A 21,183-nucleotide genomic window follows, 5' to 3' on the forward strand; every position below is an offset into this window, starting at 1 on the left:
GAGCACAGAGTGTGGAACAGAGTGCAAGAGCGCAAATGTGCCCACAGAGGCTGTGGTAGAGCTTCAAATATCTCCAGCTCAAGTGACTAATGGGAATGTGCAAAGAGACAAGCACTTCAAGCAGAACTTTTTACTGATTAAGTCACTACCATAAATCTCAATATGTTCCCTGCCATATTGGCAGCCTGTCCCTTTTTTCCTTTTAGCTGTGGGCCAGATCCTCAGCTGGTATAAGTTGGCATCGCATTTTGTTGCCTTCAGTGGAGCTAAGCCAATTGATGCCATCTGAGCATCTGATATTATATTTCTGAAGCAGTTAAAAAATGATACAGGAGCATTAATTACTACATAGTCATTTCTCATAACCTCATGGCAGGGGTGGAAAGACTTCTAATTTTTAGTCACCAGTCAACATACAAAGTGGAAGGGTCAATTGGTCATTCCATGCTCAGTTTGATGGCTGTATAGCTACTAGTCATTCCCAACACAGGAAAAAACACTTTTCATTTTTCTATGTGACTTAAATACTTAAATTTTGTTAACTCACAGGCATGTAGCAGCTACTCTATGTCCTTAAAGCACCATAATCCACTGTATCTAACATGTAATAGATTTGACATGCAGAAAAACAGGCAACTGGAGAAAAAAAAATTCATTTAGGTGAGAAACCCAAGTCCCACTGCCAATAGTAGATGCTAAGGGAAAGAGGGGTAAGAACACTTTCATTTGTAAGCATTTTGCTACAGCCTAACAACACATCAGAGATGCAGACACAGAAAGTCTCCCATTTTGGTAAGAGAGAAAGTGGTCAGGGTTTTATTTTGTTTCAGCAAAGCGAGAAATTAAGTACAGGACTAATTATGGACAACTGCATTTAGTTTGGACAATCTCTTACAATCACCTGACATTCATAGTTTATACCTTTTGTGTAAAAGGCCCATATGTTCCATTTTATGGCAGTAAGAAATAATCTTAACAGAAAATTGCAACACCCAAATAAAATCCTTCTTCTACAATGAAATAACATTCCCTACTTTCTCCCCCACACAGAAGTGTAACCTGGGACTCCAAAGAACCAGAGTGGGCTCAGAGACTTGGATATCCAGTAGAAGCAATGCATGCATATTTTAGATGCAGCAGAATGTTCACCAACTCACATAGGATATTGAAGGTATTGTCTGTGTATTGGAGGGAGGGGTAAATGGGGAGTTTGTCTGTGGCACTGAATCTATCTTGGCCTGCCTTCATTTGCATTCTTTGCCCTTCCCAGTATTTCCTCTCATATATAATTATCTCCTCAGCTCCCAAGTTATTTTGTTTTAAGCACTTCACACCCCCTGGACACTCAACATTGAGATCTTAGTGAACATTAAACAAGCAGATTGCCATCTATGTCTTTAAATGGGTACTAACCTATCAGACAAAAAAACTTATTCTCCACCTACTCATTAGAATTTGCATGTTAAAGCAGCATGCACATTCTAACAAGCTTCCAAATGGGGCACTGGAAGTAAGCAGATTTATTTTACAGGTAAATGTATAATTAACTGGCCTTAGGCTGACTGAAGCCCACGTCCCAAAATACAGAGGGTTTGCTATGGATATAATGTAATTACCCAACAAATCAAAGGCCAAAACACGGGAAGATAAGCCCATGACTGACTTCAAGAGGTGTTTTACTTGAGTAAGGACAGTGAAATTCAGGACTTTAGTCACAAAAGAGCAGAGCTATTGAAAAACAGAAACAGAGAGACACCAGAGAACACAATTTATGGGGGAAGGATAAGAATAAACAGGAAAATGAATAGGAAGCAGGAGAAGCAAGCAAGTGCAGGTATCAAAGCACACCAGTATTTAATATGGCAAAAGAAGTAACTGAATCTACTGTTACCTACTAGGAAAATGCCAAGATGCTGGTAAAGTGTCCCCACAGCCACACACTTCTGCTGTTAGGTTCTGATAGGAGGACAATGACATGAGCTCTACTACTGTCATTCTTGAGAGCATTCCACTGGGAACAACTTCAGATGGAGAAATAATGGACTTTCTCTCAGACCTAAGTGTATCTGAATAAAGATTTGAAACCTATTACATACCCAGTACAAAATGGAAGAGTGTTTAAAACAGACACATTCTGCCTAACTCAAATTTAAACCAGTTGATTAAGAATATGACTTAAATTCATACAAAAAGTATCATCCATCTTTTAAAGCTTGGTCTCCTATTTCTACATTGTACTTGGCAAAAATATGTCCATATTCAGTCATTTTATCTTGAGTCAGTCATGGGATCCTGCTGTCCAGATATTGATGAGAATGAAAATTATAATCTTCAAACACTTTATTTTACTATTATTTAAGAAATATTATTACTTAAATGAGATACTCCCTTCCCAAAAGAATGCTCATAAAAATATATGCCTTAATTAAAAAAAATTTATTTTCTGTGTCCAAACTTTCTAACAATCTAAAAGTGTGTTCAGTCATCCTTACCACAGGGGAAGAAAGTAAGTAGGATTTTATGCCTGACAGAAATCCTGCAAGTGACAAAGCTCCTAATTTTGACTTCAGTGTAAATTTTGCCTCAGTATGAATTCACAGGATTTGGCCAATGCTTTGCAGAGTTGACTGGGTTTCAAGTTTGTTATTACTTAGACAATAGTTTTGCTAGAAGCTTAAGAGCTCTTAGAAGAACTGGAGGGAATGAATTTGACAAGAGACCAAAGAGATAAATTACCATTGTGTCCACTGGACTTTAAGTATCCAGTGGACACCAGCTGGCTGGGTAGAAAATGAGAATTAATACAGTTTAGTTTTAGAATACTAACATACAAAGTAGAATAATTATTTCCTCCCAAAAAATATGGTTGGAGTTTATATTCTCATTTCTTATGTAATGGAGTTTTCCTAATGTTTATTGTTTATCAAAAATACTTGTTTGCAAAGTTTCCTTACAAAGCTGATATACCCAATTTCAATTTCTAATCAGAAAAACCATGCAGATGTTACTAACAGGCCAAATGCTGGAATGCCTGCCCAGGATTTAGGCTGCTCACTGTTAGAGACACAATGTGAGTAAGACTCCCTATGACATTTAGCTGATAATTCTGGAGAAGTCTGGCCAGGAACCTTGATCATAAACAGAAATTTACAGGCTGTGAAGCCTCATAACATCCATGTCTCAAGTCTATTTCTCTGTTTTCTATACATTGACCCCTTTTTTCTTCCCTTTGAAAAGGAAAACCAGGAAAAAAAAAGAAACCTGCCCATAACAGAGTTGTTCTAAATCTCTCTGAAGAAGCTGACCCAACAAATAACTACTCAGATTGAATCCCAGGTGAAAGCTCCTTGCTCCAGTAATGTAGTCCTAAATGAGAAAATGTTAATGCTGCAACAAACTAGCCTTTAAATTTGTATTTACTCCAGTAAATTGTTCTTACTTTAACCTGTGATTTTGCTAGCTAGCAATAATTTTGGACTGTTGGTCAGAGGACATCTCTTTGCTCTGCTAACTACCTGTTACAATGTGTAAGTCACTGCAGAATTTACCCATGTAAATTTTGAAAGCAATTTGCAGCTCTGAAACAATTTTGAAATATTTCTTCAGATTCTATGCTGTCAAAACTCAATGAAACTGCAAAAAAACACATTACATCTATAAACACTGCTGCTGGCTACATAAAAAGCTGCAAAGAGTAAGGGTTATCAGAGGAAAACACTGTTAATACATAAGCATTGCTTCTTGAAGCATAATACCCCTCCCTGGGAACTACACATTCCTATATATACATCATATCAATATCACAGGGGTAAATATCTCTAGGGAAAAAAAATAAGAAACCAAAAAGATAAATTAAACAACTTAACAAACAAGGTACTCACTGCTTAGAACCTATCTGCAGATGTTCTACTAACCACTTTACTTTTCCCTCCCCTTTCAGCAAAACGTGGAACTGTGAGCATTACAAAGACTGAATTTCTTTTCATAAAAAGTTAAAGGCTAATACTCAGTAGAAGCCAATAATAATTTTGTGTTAAAATATCTACATAATAAGAACACCACTGTGATGGTAAATTTCCACCTTTCACATTAAATACTACTGTACTCAAGCTTCTCCTATGCCTGCGGCTTGGGCAATGCCCTTGTCAGGACACTCAGGATAAATCTCTCAGATTATTCTGGTGTGAGCTAGACCAACAAAAGGGACTTTTATTCTGATATGGCTCAACCAAAAAAGTACTCCAGACAGATATACAAGGAAAACAGAAAATACCCCACAAACAACAATCACACCACCATTATGCATTCAAATTTAAAGTATTTACCAGATTAAGCAGTAACAGCACTGACATGATAACACATAGTATGGCCTCATCCTGCAAACCTCTCATCTGAATAATCCTAAGTGTGTGCAGTCCCTTGCAGCAATTGTTAGGTGCAGAAAACTATGAAATTTGGGAGGAAACAGATAAAAAAGCTGAAGCACAGAGCAACAACATGACTCACTTAAAAATCTACAGAAAACAAATAGAAACTCATAAATTAAACTGATTCTGACTTTTAATCTTGTCTGTGGGACTCAAGGTCTGTCCCATGAGAATAAGTATAAAAAAGCAAAAGCAGCCCCTCCCTTGACATTTTATTATATCCCTATAGTCGTCTCAATATACCAGATCAATTGAAATGCAGCTATTAAACCATAAGTAGACCATCTTTGGAGCCTTTGTTTGTCAATTGCATCAAACAACAATTCTTCTGCAGACAAGAAATCAGACTGTATTTTTACAATAATTGCAAGTCATTTCTAGGAAGAAAGAGGTAGCAACAATAGCCAAGGAAATAAAATAACACACTTTTGTGCTTTCCCATCAAACCCGATAGTGGTAGGGGTTTAAATCAGTCAGAGGCAGCTACGCATGAGAGATTGCACTCTGCAGGCTCTATCAGTCAGAAGTCAGGGATACACGTCCATGATTTATCATACTTTTCATGGTAATTAGCTAGAGTGCCATTTTGCTTCCAGTAGCATCACTCAACTTTCTTTTTTTAATTTGGTCTTTTTTTTCCTGCAAATGAATTTACATATTTCTCAGTCTCTCATCCCCTACTATGTTTTATTTATGAATATAGGCCTTGCTGATGGTAACTTTAATGTGAAGAAAGTAGTAATTAGTGTACCTATCTGCTAAGTTAATCCCTTTCCCACAATGTCTGCAGAGAAGTTTAAGGTAAGTAACAGTTTGCAGTCAATATTAGGTTTAATTATGCTTAATGAGGGGAACTATCTCTGTTTACTAACTGCACCTAGGTGTGTAGCTTCTATATGAGTTTTTCTCCCAACCTCATTCCACACTGTTAATAGTGCCACTGTGCAGGGTACCTGTGGTGCTTTAATCCATAAAACTTCTCCAGGAGAGCCAAGCAAGTGAGGCACCTGTTACAATACATGTTCAGAGGGAGCAGAATGGCCTTAAAACAATGACAGCTTTGTGGAAGGAAAAAGTTTTACCGCCTCACTTTTAGTGGATGCAGTGCACTGGAGAAAAGAAGCTGAAACCCCCAAAAAGCCCACAGATATTCCTCAATGTTCTCCTCTTAAAAACTAAACTAAACTAAACTAAACTAAACTAAACTAAAATCTTTTTTCCTGGTTTCCAGGGATAATCCACTTGAATATTTCCTGTAAGAATTACTCTGAACTCTTACCTCATTGAAAGCTGTGTTAAGAATTAATACCCTGAAGTTGTACAAACGAATGAAGAATTCTAGTTGTATTTCTTGGGTAGATATCTTCTATAACTGAAGAGATCCTAGAGGCAACTGAAGATGACACCAATGTTGTCTTAGAACTCCCTACCAGCAAGAGGTCAAAAGTAAAGCCTCAGATTGAAACCCAGTTCTACTTCAACTGTTCTGTTTTCAGCATCTGAGCAATGTTGTTACTTCAGTGAGAGTCTTCCTAATGTGAAGATCTAAATTTCAGTTTGCTTCAGTACTTTTTGCCGTAACATTTTCCTTTGTGATTTCATGTATTATCCCCTTAAGAAATTCATGCAATGGGAATTTTTAATACATATTTATAACTACCTATGAAAAATGTACTTTCCAAAATCTTTGATTCCCTAGGATGCATAGATTTAGGGGGTTTTGTGTGTGTGCACAAGGGACCAGGTTTGCAGGAGAAGTGCTGAAAAACAAAGCTGTTTGATTTCCAATAAGAAATGGAAATGGAACACAGAGAGAAATTGTTCTGTAAATGGAGAGGTTACTTCATTTGATTTTTTTCAAAGCAGTAAGAAGTGAGTTCTGCATTTCATTCATATCAGACAAATGTGACATTTCCTCAGACATAGCTTAGGGGTTTTATTTTTTCCCTTTTTTTTGCCCTAGTGAGCACTCTGCATGAGTCCGCACATTCCCGCCTTATTTTTGCCATTGGCAAGACTTCAAGAAAAAATCTCTGGTTAGAAAATTGATCAAAAAAGCAGGAAAAACTTCTGCTAAATCATGGTTTTTGTTTAAAAAAAAAAAAAACCCACACATTTTATTATTACTTGATTTACAAAATAGAAGTAAAGTAACATTTTAATTAAAGGCTAAACTCTGCAATTCTGGAAGCTATATCCAGATCAACTGTACATAATTTTGACTGTACAGGTTTCAAAATTTAAGCTCAAAGCTTATATGTACTTTTCCTACAATATGCCAAACTAACCCTAACACCCATATTACCAGATATTAAGGAAAAGGTTTCTAAAGCAGAAGTGCGATTTTTAAACTGATATTTTTCCTTCTCAACACAATATTTAAAAAAATGTGATCTGAAAATGTAAGTACAAGTTTAACTACTTTGTTAATAGCTACATAAGAAAAAAAAGAAAAGATACCTGTTTTCAAAGTGAAAAAATACCTGTTTTCAATATATTTTTCCTTTTGCTGTTTAAGGCATCAATATTCAGATAAACATCGATTTCATTATGAGATGGAAATTATTTACAGGCACATATATTCTTCAGAAATTGATGAGGTTTTGTACCCAAGAAGAAAAAAGAAGAGGTCATGTCACTTCTTGAATACAAAGTCCAGCATCTTAAAACACTACAGAATGACTCTGGCGATCTGAAGCACTTAAAGAATTCATCATTTTAAAGCTAGATTATAGAAATCCTAAATGGAGAATGAAAACAGCACTTAATACAACACCAGGAGAGGGCATATTCAAGTTACTTCTCACCTGCTGCTGCCTTTCAGTAGTGGCATAAACAAAGCTTGGGTAACTGAACATTGATCTATTTTACTAAAGCACAGTCCCAGAGATAACAGGATTACCTGCAGGCCATGGATGTTCAGTGTACATACACGAGCAACTGTCTCCTCAAAAATCCACAGGCAGCTCTCCAAACCATAGGAAGGAGATCTGCCTGAGAGGTAGAGGGATGAGGGCATTTTACAAAAATCTGTGCAGCTCTCCTCCCCAGAGGAGGAGGAAACTGCTTGGGAAAAAAGTTCCACACTTTTCTGAAGAGCCTGAGAGGATGGTGGGCTTGCATATTTGGATCAGTCTGGATAATAACTGGGTTTTTCACATTGCAATGTTGCCTCCACACGTCTCTCTGCTCAGAGTCACCAATTATAAGGAAGAATAGTGGGAGGATGAAGATTTTTAAAACTAATTGCAAAATAACCAAAGAAAAGCTGTTTCTCAAACATAAAGACTTTCATTAGGTAAAAAAAAAAAAATTCCCAAGATCTAGAAAGGTTTAGTCATCCATAAATGAATGAATTTAGTATAGTGTAGAATAATGTCTAGGCAAAGAGAAAGATGCTTTTTCTTGATGACGTTTGAAGTCATGAGAGTCTCCAGTCTTGCTGAAGGAGTTAACCTGAGAGTGATTCAGTCTGGTGGCCTCCAGAATTTCAAGGAAGCTTAAAGTTTATATGGAAAGAGCTCATCTCACGTTTATAGCCCAGCCAGGCAGGTGGGATTGGAACATTGTGTTTCAGCCACACACCAATCAAACCATTAAAACGTAACTTACAAGAGAATGCTTAGACAGAGATATTGACATCATGGGGCAGTCCCTTCTCATAAAGAAACCCCAAACATTTAAATGTGCCTATAAACATAATTGTAAAGATATTTTAATTCCGAGGAAGGAAAAAGTTTCAGATCAAAGTTCTACAGCTAATGACCACAATTCAGATTTATAAAAACTTATGTAATTAAAATGCTCTATAAGTGACTAAGAAGCAACATTTCTTGCTTCCTTTTTTTCTTTTTTCAATATTGATTTCTTGCCAGAAAAAAGTACAAGTTTTCAGCTGTTTTTCTCTCAGAAGAGCCTCTGCCTACTTTCATGAATTCTCTCTGCCATCCTAAAGATATGCCTTTGGAAGGCATAGAGACTTGTATAATCCCTGAAGTCCTATTAATATCAGTAAGAATGATACAAGTTTGATTCCAAAGACCCAAAGTGAATGACTGAAATGGTCTCAAAGCTGTTTTTCAAAGTCAAAATGGTCTAGCTCATCTTCTTGGCACTAAAATGTGCTGCTGCCACAGAAGTGGTCCAGCTCCCATGGCTGCTGACTTCTTGCTGTCTCTCATTTTGTTGTCTGCCATTTCACTCATGGTGCAGGAGAAATAGGGGTTGGTCTTTTAATAACCCACACTTCTGAGAACACTGACTTATGCAGGAAGTTATGCAGGAATGTTGCTCTGCTCATCAAACTACTGTACAACTAAAGGCTGGCTTTCACTGGAAGGCTTACTGAAAGAACAACAAAAGCACCTGGAAGGTGTTCAGCAGCAGCATCACAGTGTCCCCACACAAATGTCTGATTCAGGTCTAACAGGAAAACAGATGTCCATCTACTCAAAGAGCAGACAGGGAGAGAAAGAGGGAGATCCTACCACAGAAAGGGAGAGAGAAAGAAATAAAGAGAAAGAGAAAAGAGGAGAAATAAAGAGAAGGAAAGAGAAAGGGAGGGAGGGAGGGAGGGACGGACAGAGGGACGGACGGAGGGACAGATGGAGGGAAGAAATTATTTCACCATACTACTCAGTGAAATATCTATCTCCTGAACTTTGCAGGACACAATAACATTTGAAGTTAAAATCTTGAACCACCAGATGGAGGATTTAGCTGTCTCTTTTACAATTAAGTACTTGTCAAGCCACGTTCTACTTTTACAGAAAAATAGAGAAGCCAAGTCTTCCCTGTTTTAAAGACAAAGGAAGAGAAATCTTCCAGGAGAAGAAGCAAAAAAAGTCACTGTCTTGAGCTATCCACTGAAGAAAATTAACTTTCCCAAAACAAACACCACAGATATTAAAGATCAGTACTTTAATCTGTCTGGACACCTGAATGTGACATCTGGACAGCAAAATTGCTATTTATCCTTTCTGACGAACGTAACCTGAGTCACTGGCACAGAACAAAGATTCAAAGTCAAATTATGTTCCATGTGGCAAAAGTGGTGTCACCTGTGCCATCATTCAGATACTACCAGATGATCTGCAGTTCAGATGAAGAAGAAAATGAGAATGACTGAAAGTTTCTTCTTGGCTTTGACCTTGGCACATATCTGATCAAAAACCATGGTAGCCAAATACCTTGTTCTGAATCTCAAAAAACTTTCATGGCATATACTTCTTGCCACCACTTTTTCACTCTCAGTGAAGAGGGAAGCTATCTTTTTCATAGAGGACGTATCAGGTCATGGCCCCTGGCAAAACAGCATGAATCACAGGCCACATGATTCAAATGTGCTCTAAGAAAGAGAATTTTAGCATCATGAAACTCCATGCTAAAGAACTGAATGAGGAAACCAGTGTGTTGATTTAAGAAGCCAATCCTTTCACATTCATTATCAAAAACAGTAAAGGAGGAAGAGTAAAATATTACCTGTGATTTATACCCCAAAGCAGGCACACTGGCCTGGCACTGTTACTTTTACTAGATTATCTGTTGGTTAACACAGCAGACATGCATGCAGATAAACATAAACACACATGGACACACATAAACACACAATACTGAACTTTGGGTTCAGGCTCTGGTAACCCATGTCCCCTTGGCACAAATCAGCTATGAAGGAACAGGAAAAAGTCAGTCTAATGGTTAACTAGCCCAGTGGGCTATTATTCATCCCAAGTAGAGAAAGAGCAGTGCAGGCTGCAATGCTGGTCCCCTCTCCCTCTGGAATGCTACTGGATGCCTGGATTCAGCAGTGAAGAAAGCCAGCAAATGAAGTGTCAACATAAGAAAGAAGCTGAATTTCACCTCCTGAAGCAAGTAAAGGAGGACTTCTGCATGGAAGCAGAGGTTTCCTGTGAAGCTTGATGTTGAAAGAACATGACAGATTCCAGTATCAACATTTATCAAACATGAATGCATAGGTTTTGGTAGGATTAACAAGGTTATTGGTATCCAATCCAGGCAACTATTCCCTATACAGAAACAAGTGATCAATTCTTGTGGCAACTGGCCAAGCGTCAATGTTGGAAGCTGCAACCATGGCACCAGGACTGCAACGGAGGGTTAAAGTGCATCCTGAAAGACTAAACCAGGAGAATTCCTACAGCCTATCAGGAAAATTCCCTCAAATATTTCCAACTCTTCCCAATTCTTTTCCAGCAGTGCATTAAAAGTGAACATATCACAACACCCACTGTATCTCTTCCAGTGCTACCTCAGTAAGCATTTTGCAGAGTCCATACACTACTGCCTGGACTTCAGCTTGAAAAGACAAATTTCATCTGTTATTTTTTTTCTAATTTTCAATGATTTAATTTCATCAGCCACAGCAGAAATGACAATCAAAAATTCAGGTTTATTTTTTATGTTTCAACAAAAGCATTGGCTTCTTATTTAAGAATACCTTGAAATACATGGTTCAGAAGAAACACACCCCCAAAAAAAGCAGATTCTTGCTTTCCTTAAACTCACTTTCCCTCTGAAAGGGTTTGCTCTGTGTGTGGATAATTCATTTACTTTAATTATTTTGAAGTGCTTCCGTTTGAGTGGGTAGGAATCAAGTATCCACAACACCAAAGTAGGTCCTAGAACTAGTTGTTGTAAACAAAATGTTCTGTTGCAGTGGCCCAAATCCACAAAAGCAGTAGGACTTTAGTATTTTGGCTTTTTCACAAAGAGCACCCAGATCCATGAGAATGTATTATAGGACTTACATTTTATGGACAGGTCATATCTTTCCAATCAGGAACTTCAGTTGTTACCCTTTGTTGGATGTTTTCAGTCCAGATAGCTTTCTGGTTAATTATGTACACTCACTAAAACTAACAACAAGAAGAAAACAAGCCAAGAAAGTCCTGGGAAAACTTCACATGGAAGTCTTTGGACATAGTTATGTGCACACATCCACAGAGAGAAGAGGAGGAATCTAGGGAAAATGCACAGGATTGTCACTTTACAGTCAGTGCACACTGACTTGAACAAGGATTCAAAAAATAAACACATCTAACATTTTAATCCCAGGCTGCATATTCACCCTTTTTCTCATGAGTGTATGTACACTTAAAACCAAAACCCCAGCAGCTAAACATCTACAGCTTTGAGGAATTTCAGCTCTCAATCCCATGGCAAAGCGACCATCCAAATGTTTCACTGTATCCACAGGTTTCTACTATCACATTCTGATTTAAGGACACAAATGCAGGAAAACTAAAACCAAAGACAGAGCAAGCAGTTGAAACGAAGAGTTTGTGCTACCCATCCCTTCAGAGATACAAAGATGCGATGTAGGCATCTGGAGAAACAGAAGATATCTCCTCTGGTGCGTCTCATTCCTTAGGTGTCCCCATTTTCAAACATGAATGCATTCCTGTGCTCTGCACAAACTTCCACATTCCTTTGTAGCTCATCTGCACTGTTGCCCATAGTTACACCCAGTATTTACAGGTAATCGTGCAGCCTTGTTCCTCCATGGAGGTAAACAAGGGAGGAAGGAAAATGGTATGAAGGAAAGTAGGAAAGAATTCTGCACTTACTTGTCTGTAGTTGGTAGCTATATCTTAGGAATAGTTGTTTTAAAATACAAGTTGTTATTGAGGTTTGGTTTAAAAATCTCTGCCAGTTTTGACATTCAGGTGAAGGTATTGCTCCTGGCTCCAGAATAATTTGCATACCTTATCGCTAAATAAAATGTCTGAGGTGTGCGCCAATCTGATGAAATTATAAACAAGAGTCCACACAAGTACACAGGCCTTCCTGTTTGATTTCTGTCCTGTTCACTCCTCTATAATAAATCATATGATCATCTCATTCTAGCTGGAGGTTTAACTGTTCATGCAAAAAGGAAAATGTTAACAGCCTATTCTTACCCATACTTTACAGCTGAGAACATGACAAAAATGTAATTTTGGGGAGCAAGCAGAAAGCTTATTTTGCTACCATCCATCTCCTCTTTTACTGTTACAAAATTAGTGGAAAATCCCATGTATTTATGTATTTTAAAAAATAATTTCCCTCCCTGAAAGTAAATAAATAAATTAAACTACACCTCTTTTACTGCAAAGACAAATATACATGCCTAACTTTATGTCCTGCAATTAATCTCATGTATTTCAACAGGATTACTCATAATGCTGTAAGTGAAATACACGTGTAAATCCTTGCAGAATCATGGCCTGAATTGCCAAAAGTTATATGGCACAATTAAATGCCTAGGTCTAAATGTCTCTAAAAAAAGATTAGAAAAAAAAAAAAAACCCTTTAGGCATAGTAAATAACAAAATCTACTCCAGGGAGTAACTATGGGGGAAATAGCATTGAGGGTGTCGCCTTCCCCTGGGAAATTCACCTGTCACCAAATCTTTTCATAAACTCATCTTCCTCCTCTCCCAGTTACCACCTTCACTCACCACTCTGTTCTCTAACACCAAATATGACTCTCCCTTCCCACACTTCCTCTGCTGCTACGCGAGGAAAGAGGCAGGAGCTGCATCTCACTCATTCTTTCGCACTGTGAAGCAGGATGAGAGCACGGCCTGGCCCTCACAGTAACCAGCAGGGTAATAAAGAGCTCATGGGCCAATTAAGAGGCCTGGGGTGCACAGCTTTGCTCCTTAGCCAGTTGCTGAACTGTTCACATGCCAGTGTCTCACTGAAAATTGTCCAGCAAACCCTTTGGACAACCCTGAACCTATCACTGGAGTCCATTACAACAAGCTGCTTGATCAAATGTATATAAATTACATACTCAAACTGCCATAAACCTACATAAATTACATACTCAAACTGCCCAGCCCTGCCTCCTGAGGAGTACCCTACCAATGGCTTTCTCCTGCAAATACTTATGAATGGCATGTGAGAAGTTGCTCATGATCAGGTTTTTTACTAAAATCCACAGCTTACGCAAAAACTTCTGCTTGTAAATTAACTCAGTTGGAAATATTAACTAAAATGCCAGGAAAACAAAGTCAATCCCTTAAAAGTTCAAATGACTATTTGTCACAAGCATTTCACCTCTACTAATGAACTGCAAAAATGAATGATAGAAATGCAAAACTGTATTATGTTTAGCAGTTAACATTTTAATAAGAAGGAGATTAGCAATTTTTAATACCTCCAGTGCTTTGTTATATACAGTAGCACAATAACTGAATATTTTAATTGCTAATTATTTAGACCTCATTCAGTTCTCACTCAGGCAAAACTCCCATTGAGGGACTCTTGCCTGAGAAAAGAGCTACAGGATTTGTTTTACTGTAATTTGAAAAAACTTTATATATCATAAAAACTATCAAGTAATAGTGAGACAAAAATCATTAAATCCTTAGCAATATTAAATCCTACTGAAATTCCCATTGACTCTCAACGCCAATGTTTTCATATTAAGTAAAACAGATAATTGCAGTTTACCAGTTGTAACTTACCTGTATAATTTATGCCCAGATATGCTGGTGGCTCTTAAAGAGGCCTAATAATGTTTTGATTCCTCTTACCGTATCTCTGCTTTTCTCCTGTGGGAAATCTCAGTTTAGATGTGATAAGGAAACAGCATTTCCAAACAATTGTGATGTCAACACCTTCAGAAACACAAACATTAGCATTTGGTTTTACCTTTTGACTTTGGCCTCCAAAAGGGTTAAGAGCAGCTCTCAACACTTCTTTCTTATGCTGCTGTAAAGAAAAGAAATGAGTATATTTAGGGATTTGCACACAAAAAACCTTGAGTTTCCACAACAGTCAAATAGCTGGTGTTCAGTGGGTGGAATTCTGTATATATATAAACATACACCTATCTGAGGGAAGACAAAACAAAGTCCTACACATTTGCATGCAGTGCACAGGTGACAAAAAAGTAAACTAAATGTACTAGTATTTCAAATGTTATGCTATGCACATGCTTCAGGGAGGGAAGTTATACAGCTGGACACAAAATAAGCAGGGAGCGATTTTCTAAGACTCCATGCTTCAAAAAAGTAATTTTTTTCCATTAAGTGTAGTGTAATTCATCTTAGGGATAAAACCAAATGTGTTTTACAACCAAAGTTTTGCCTGTTATGTTTGTCATTCAAATGCATTTTGGAAAAAGTTAGAGATAAGTTCTCTAATAGACTGAGTCTAAAGAATTTCTTTTTTTTTTTTTTTTTAATGAAAAGCATGTGTAACATTTTTGTATTTTCAGCTAGAAATGTCTTTAAGGACTAAAATGTTCAAAAATCTCTCCACAGGCTGCATTGAAGAAACAAAGAACCAAAAGCAGACCTAGTACCATACACTGTTAACTACCAAAATGCTCAGAAGTGGCTATCACACACCTGAGGAAAAAGTAAGTGTTTTGAAGACTGAAAGAAGAAGTCGGGAACCCTCCTTCACCAATTCAGAATACGGTTTAGGGACCAGATTGGCACAGTTTCCAATCCCTGTTTTAAGAGGTTCACTTAGATTACAGTGCCAAATCCATTCCAGTCAAACTTCCTGCTTTCTTGCACGAGCAGTGAGTTCCCTTTGTTCCTCTCAAGTGCTGACTTTCCACATAAGAACCTGTGTCCAAAGCTAATGCCAGCTTGAGTGTGGCAGGACTAACTAAAATGACTGGTATTCTTTAATAATATATATATTTAAAAAAAATCTAAAAATATAATTTTAGAAAAATTACTTAGGTAATTTAAAAATTAATAAATAGTTTATATATTATAAAAATAATATATCTATTTTGCTCGTGGTAGTTTTTCATAGCTAGCCACAAAGATATTTTAACTACTGGGATTATAGGTGAGAAGAGATTACTCCTGAGAGCGAACTCATCTTTGGAGAGCCTTTCCAAAGTGTTGCTTTCTCAAATAAAGAAGATGTAACAACAGTAGGCTTTCAGGCTCATTGTTTCCAAGTCTGACTTCCCACCAGTTCTTGGCTACTGCAGGGATGCTTCTGTTTCTTTTTCTCAGACATGCTCAAAATTTCAGATCTTGCCATTTTCCTTTTGTTTTCTGGGTGCTTTCTATCTGTGGTCATTACAATCAAACGATGTCTCCAGCAGCATTTGCAGAAATTTCCCTGTGACAATCTCCCAGCCTGTGTGGCTCAGTCCTGAGTGTACTCTGCCCAGGCTGCTGCATGGCAGCTTTCACGGTTTGCAGGGAACAAGGTTTATTTTGCTTGATCCAAGGCTGTGCAACAAATGCTTCAGCTTTCCTATGGTCTGCAGTTCCCTGAACAGAGAGAGACTTGCTGAACAGTGGCTGTTAGCACTTTCCAGCATTACACAAGGATGGTCTGGAACAGTCTGTCAGATCTGCACAGACACTGAATAAAGCAAAGCAGAAGGCCCAGATATTGAGTAATAAGGATGGGGTTTTGACCTTTAAATGCTGCTGGATGGATTGCACGAGGATGTGTTTGACTCAAGCGATACTATTAGGTACAAAATGGTACAGTTTGCCTCATGTCTACCTCGGCTCCCAGCTGCACCACTCTGTGCTTGCTGGCACACGACGTGCTGCAGCGAGAGATGCTCTGCTGAGTGAGCCCAGGAAGAGAGGGTGCTACTGGGGAGCCTGAAAAGCATGGAAAGAGCCTGTGCGAGAGAAAATTCTTTATTTTAAAACACATTGATCAGTCAGACCTCCAGCAGTGTTTAGACTCCTCAAGTTCTGCAAAGGATTAAATCCAAGTCAAAAGCGTCAGTTTTTCTTCTTTGGCCTACTGGCATTTGAGCATTTGTACAACTACTCATGATGACAAGCTACCCTCTTGTCAGCTGTAATTTTTGCCAGGAACTGCTGTACAAGAGTCTGTATAACTATTACAGTTACTTTATTTTCACAATCATTAATTGATCCTTTCTAAACATTTGAATGCCTGAATTTAATTAGAGGCAACATTTCTGCCACAGTTTTTATAACTGTTTTTATACATAATTTAAATTAATCAAGCCTTATACTTGAGATGATAATTTGTTGGACCAAAAGAGATGATAATTTGTTGGACCAAAACAGCTGTTTCCAGGCCATACACTTTGTTTTCAACCTCCATGTTTAAACCTTGTGGTTTAACTTAGATCAACAGCGAATTGGTGATTCAAATGATATCATATCAAGTAATACCCTCAAAATCTGATGCATTTGTATGACACCAATGGAGTGAAAAACTCTGCGTGCAATTCAGGAAACCACTTTGTTTTTTTCACTTTTACATGAAAGTTAACTCCCTGTGCAAAGCAGAGGCGAATACTTCACAGCATAGGCTCACTAGAGGCTTACTGGGCTCAAAGCTGTAAGTCTATCAGTCCTCAGAGAGGCTTGAGGTAGGCCATGGTGATTTCCTAGAAAAATGTGCTTTTCAGGATGAAGTAAATGAGGTACATTTATTAACTCTGCTTTTTAAATATCTAACCAGAATGAGTTAGGTTTTTAAAGTAAGACCACAAGAGTAAGAAATACAGAAATGGATAACTTAAACAATCCTAAATTAAAAATGCCTCTTCCACTATCTAATTGCTTGTACAGTAACAAGAGTGTGCTGTACTGCTGAAAATGCAAACAAGAGGAACTATACATGCTTTTTCATTTCCTTATGCTGATGCCTTATAGGCTGCATGACCCTCTGATATTTGCTACTAATGAAAAAAGCACTGTTCAGTGACCTATCATCAGATTAAGTGAAACTGAAATAACCACATTCCATTCAAGAAAATGTAAAGAAGGTGTCAATTTTATTTACATTTTCTCTTGAGGTTATGGTGGGAGAGGGAATATTGTAGGATGGTAAATCTTCTCTTTTAAAAATCCTACATTTAAGAACAAAATTCAAAGAGTAAGATAAACTATATTAGCATCACTGCAGTTCAATTCCTTCCAAACACAGTCATCACACATACAAAGTGTGTGACTAAAGTCCAGCAGCAAGTGAATGAAAGAAATCACTGTTTATTAATGCTAAGAATATAGGAGTCAAAAAGAATCTCAGACATGATTCACTGTGAGACTACTCATAAGTCTCTTGGTCTCTTTTGAGATTCAGCCTGGCATGAAACTTGGGCAAAGTATATTCTCAGCAAAATGGACACTGCATGACCAAAATGCTCTAAAAAAAATAAATAAAATTGTGTGAGAATTTAATGTCTGAGGAAAAGTCTTATCTGGCACACTTAAAGCTTGAAATGCCCTCATTTTCAGGGCAGTATTACTAGCAGAAGAACAGATTGTCTCACACAGGCTCACCACTACCCTCAGCTTTGAGCTAAGGGACCGTGTTGAATGGTCAAGTTTTGGGGCAGCTTCAACCCTTCACTGGACTTACAAACAAGGGCAACTCTTACTGACTGCAGAAATGGTGATATGGACTTTGGTCCACTGAGAACTAGAGTTGAGATCTCTGTAACTTTTCTCAAGAGTCAAGCTTGTATGTCTGGGGGAAGAAAAAAATAAGTCAAGGGACTAGCATTAAATTCCATGACAAAGACATTGTCGGAAGAATTTCTGAAGACAACTGCCCAAAGCAGACCACTGACCTGGTCTGAAGTATAAGAAAATGAACTGGATATGTTTTGGCTTTTTGTGGGGAAGGAAGCTTTGTATATGTACAGAAAAAAATTAAAGAAACAACTGTGGTACAGTTACATCCTTCACACATGAAAAAGTCATTCAGGAAACAATTTAAGTTCCCTGTGCACTACTCAATTTTATTTGAAAAGTACTGCCTGCCCATATTTATCTCTGTGAAAGATTTGGATTAACTGTCTAGGCTCAGGACAAAATGATCTTTGAAGGCAGCAGTCACATGATGGAGAAAAAGGAGCATCTGTAATGCTGTCTGAGAGGTTCATATGCCTTCACTTCAGGTACCATAAGTTTACTTAAAAGAAATCACCACCTGGAACATGAGAAGCAAATGGCATTTTTAATAGCAGAGCAATGAGCCTGTGTATTTCTTCAGAAGGAAATACCAGTGCAGACAGGGAATTAAAACATGCCATGGTAGCAGCTGAAGACTTCAACTGTCAACAAAATCAGGCTATTAATTTTCACATAAACAGTCTTTTAAAATCTTTGATTTTTAATATACAGTCCAAAGATCAGTCTCACATTTCAGCAGCTTTTGTCTTTTAATGCCGATCACTTTAGCTGACTTTTCACACCGCCCTGTGCTTTGTCTCCCCTTTGGAAAAGGTGAGTGAAAATATCAAATGATATCTTATTCTGCCAAGACCAAAGGAACAGTTCAAACATTCAGAAATATTAGGCAGTGGCCTTACTTAAGATAGGAAAGGAATGTGATTAGCAACGGGCAAGGGAGGAGGGGAGAACCAAATCTCTTCTCTTTCTCTATTTCAATCTATGCTCAGGGCTAGGCTATGTAAAACAACAAGCAAAAATTACTGGACAGAAAACAAAGAATCATTTTGTTTCTCATCACATTCTCTTCTCAAGTGACAGATACTGAGATTCAAGAGGAGCCTGGGAAGCAATTTGCTTGTTCACTACCTCTGAAATCTGCCCAGACTGATCCACTTGGACTGAGCTACCACTTGCCACAGGATGCAATGGATGGTTCTCAATGGATGGTTCCAAATGTGGCTGGGAGAGCAAGTCATGCTGCTGTGGCCTCTCTGTACCTCCTCAGAAGACAAGGATGTCAGACTTTACAATCTGTCAGTTTACAGCATCTCCACAGACTGTATCTCACTCAAATAACAGGAAAACAGCCATGTGATGTGTTGTTACCCATCTTTTCATTCAAATTTCTGAGCTATTTCTGAAATGGAACACGGCTGGAACTTTGACTGAGATGAACCAAATGTCACTTCCTAACAAAGAGAGACCTCTCTGTCTCCAGAAACACAAAGTAGGAATCAAAGGTGCTGCTTTTGTCTGAAAAATCATTACCAGCTTTAAAATTTAATTCCCTTCAAGCACTAGAGATTAGTCTGGAGGAATGCAGAAGGGAAGTGAGAGATGACAATTCTCCATTCTCTCCAGAGATTATGTGTCCCTACAGATTTTGTTTCCTGTGCAGCACTTAACTCCTTGATGCCCTTTCGCTCGTGATCTTTTCCTTGGCAGAAACTTCTTCAAATTTAAAAATCAGAACATGAGCCAAGTAAATAAAAATAAATAAATAAAGTTCAATGCCTATAAAAAGTACACAGACTAACCTGCTTAATTATTAACAAGTAAACATAACAAATTCTGAATTATTTACTTAATCTTTTTCAGCTACAAACCTCAGACTTTTAGAGCATGAAATACATGCTTTATTTTAGGACACAAACCAGGTATTTTATAAGGCTGTGGACATTTTTTTTTTTTGAGGTGGGGGTGCTTTGAAGAATATACATTTCTTATTAACCCCCAAATACCTTCCCCTCACCAAACCATGCTGGAATTTTAAATATAGAAATAAGAGTTTTAGTATAAAGATCCTGTATTCATGTGTTTGCTAGTGAATAGGATGGCTGTTTCTGAACTGCAGCTGAGCAAAAATAAAGTTCCTGTGAGGCATATGCACCTTCCTCAGCTTCTGTACATCTGCTAGGAAGATGCTAAATTCAGAGGGAAAATCTGGTCAAAGTTCCAGACAGAAATTCTACAACAAAGGATAAAACAGCCCCAGTACAATCACATTTTCTTTACTGAATAAAGCTACCCTGCTGAAGCGAACCTCATCTGTGCCACAAACTAAAAAAGGTCATCAGCACTGGTCCCTGAGGTTCTGACAAGATGCTGTTCTAGGCCAGACTTCCAGCTGGGCCCATCTTTCTGTTCTCCCTTCTGACACATTGTTCTGCCCAACACAGTGGTGATGTGACACAGCCTTCCCAGGTGATATGCTGAAAAGGAGGGAAGTTCAATGTTCCCTTCTGGATAAAACAAGTGACATTTCTTTACGTGCTGAAGTTAGCACAGATCCTTTGAAGTCCCCAGCATTCAGCAGTGTAAAACAACTCCCATCTCCTCCTCAGTAACCTCAGGCCATCACACAGTCACAACTTTTTGTGTGAATGGTAATATCATCATGACCACCATGGCAGAAACACGGTTGTGAATCTCAGACAACTTTTCTCAACTAGCATTTCATAGAAATGATCCTGTAATATTGCTTCTGAAGCCCTGGATTAATGAAGATGTATCATAAAATCACAGAATATGCTGAATTGGAAGGGACACACAGGCATTACCAAAGTCCAACTCCTGGCCCTGCACAGCACACCCCAAGAGCCACACCATGTGCCTGAGAGCATTGTCCAAATCCTTCTTGAACCCTGTCAGGCTTGGTGCTGTGACCAGTTTCCTGGGAAGCCTGTTCCAATGCCAATTCACATATTATTGTTCCCTCAGCCTTGATACAAACGTGTACAATGTGATAACTGACAACATATTTATTAATCTACTCTTAATTGCTATAATGGTCAAATATAGCTTGTTTTTTCTCCCCCTGGTTTTAGATCTTAACAATTTTGTCAATATTTATATGTTATACTTCTTTTTTTTCCCTACCAAAGCCTTCCAAAGGTGCAATACAGGAATTCAGGAGATGAGACAGTTAATCACAGAGTTGGCTTAGTCTCTAATTTAGGTGGCCTACTTATGTTAGCAACATTTTATTAGCACATTATGCTGTATATTTAATATTTAGTACACTGTATGAGAATGGTTTACTCTGTAGTGCTCACATAAATGACTTACAAATTCTGTTTGACACATAGAGAAGA

The 21,183-nt window shown here is 38.0% G+C and overlaps 1 protein-coding gene across 5 annotated transcripts in view; it reads right to left on the reverse strand.

The window, feature by feature from the left end:
- Window positions 1-21,183, reverse strand: part of LOC102073008 (uncharacterized) — a 370,008-nt gene that overhangs the window by 269,287 nt on the left and 79,538 nt on the right. For all 5 annotated transcript variants that reach the window (XR_012578937.1, XR_012578936.1, XR_012578938.1 and 2 more), the window contains exon 2: window positions 14,088-14,147. Coding sequence is in view for 2 of the 5 variants with exons in the window: in XM_074534753.1 (XP_074390854.1) it covers window positions 14,088-14,147 (60 nt within the window). In the remaining 3 variants the exon portion in view is untranslated. The remainder of the gene's footprint in view (window positions 1-14,087; window positions 14,148-21,183) is intronic.

Source organism: Zonotrichia albicollis, chromosome 2 (genome assembly GCF_047830755.1).
Source record: "Zonotrichia albicollis isolate bZonAlb1 chromosome 2, bZonAlb1.hap1, whole genome shotgun sequence".
In the NCBI taxonomy this organism is placed as follows: Eukaryota; Metazoa; Chordata; class Aves; order Passeriformes; family Passerellidae; genus Zonotrichia; species Zonotrichia albicollis.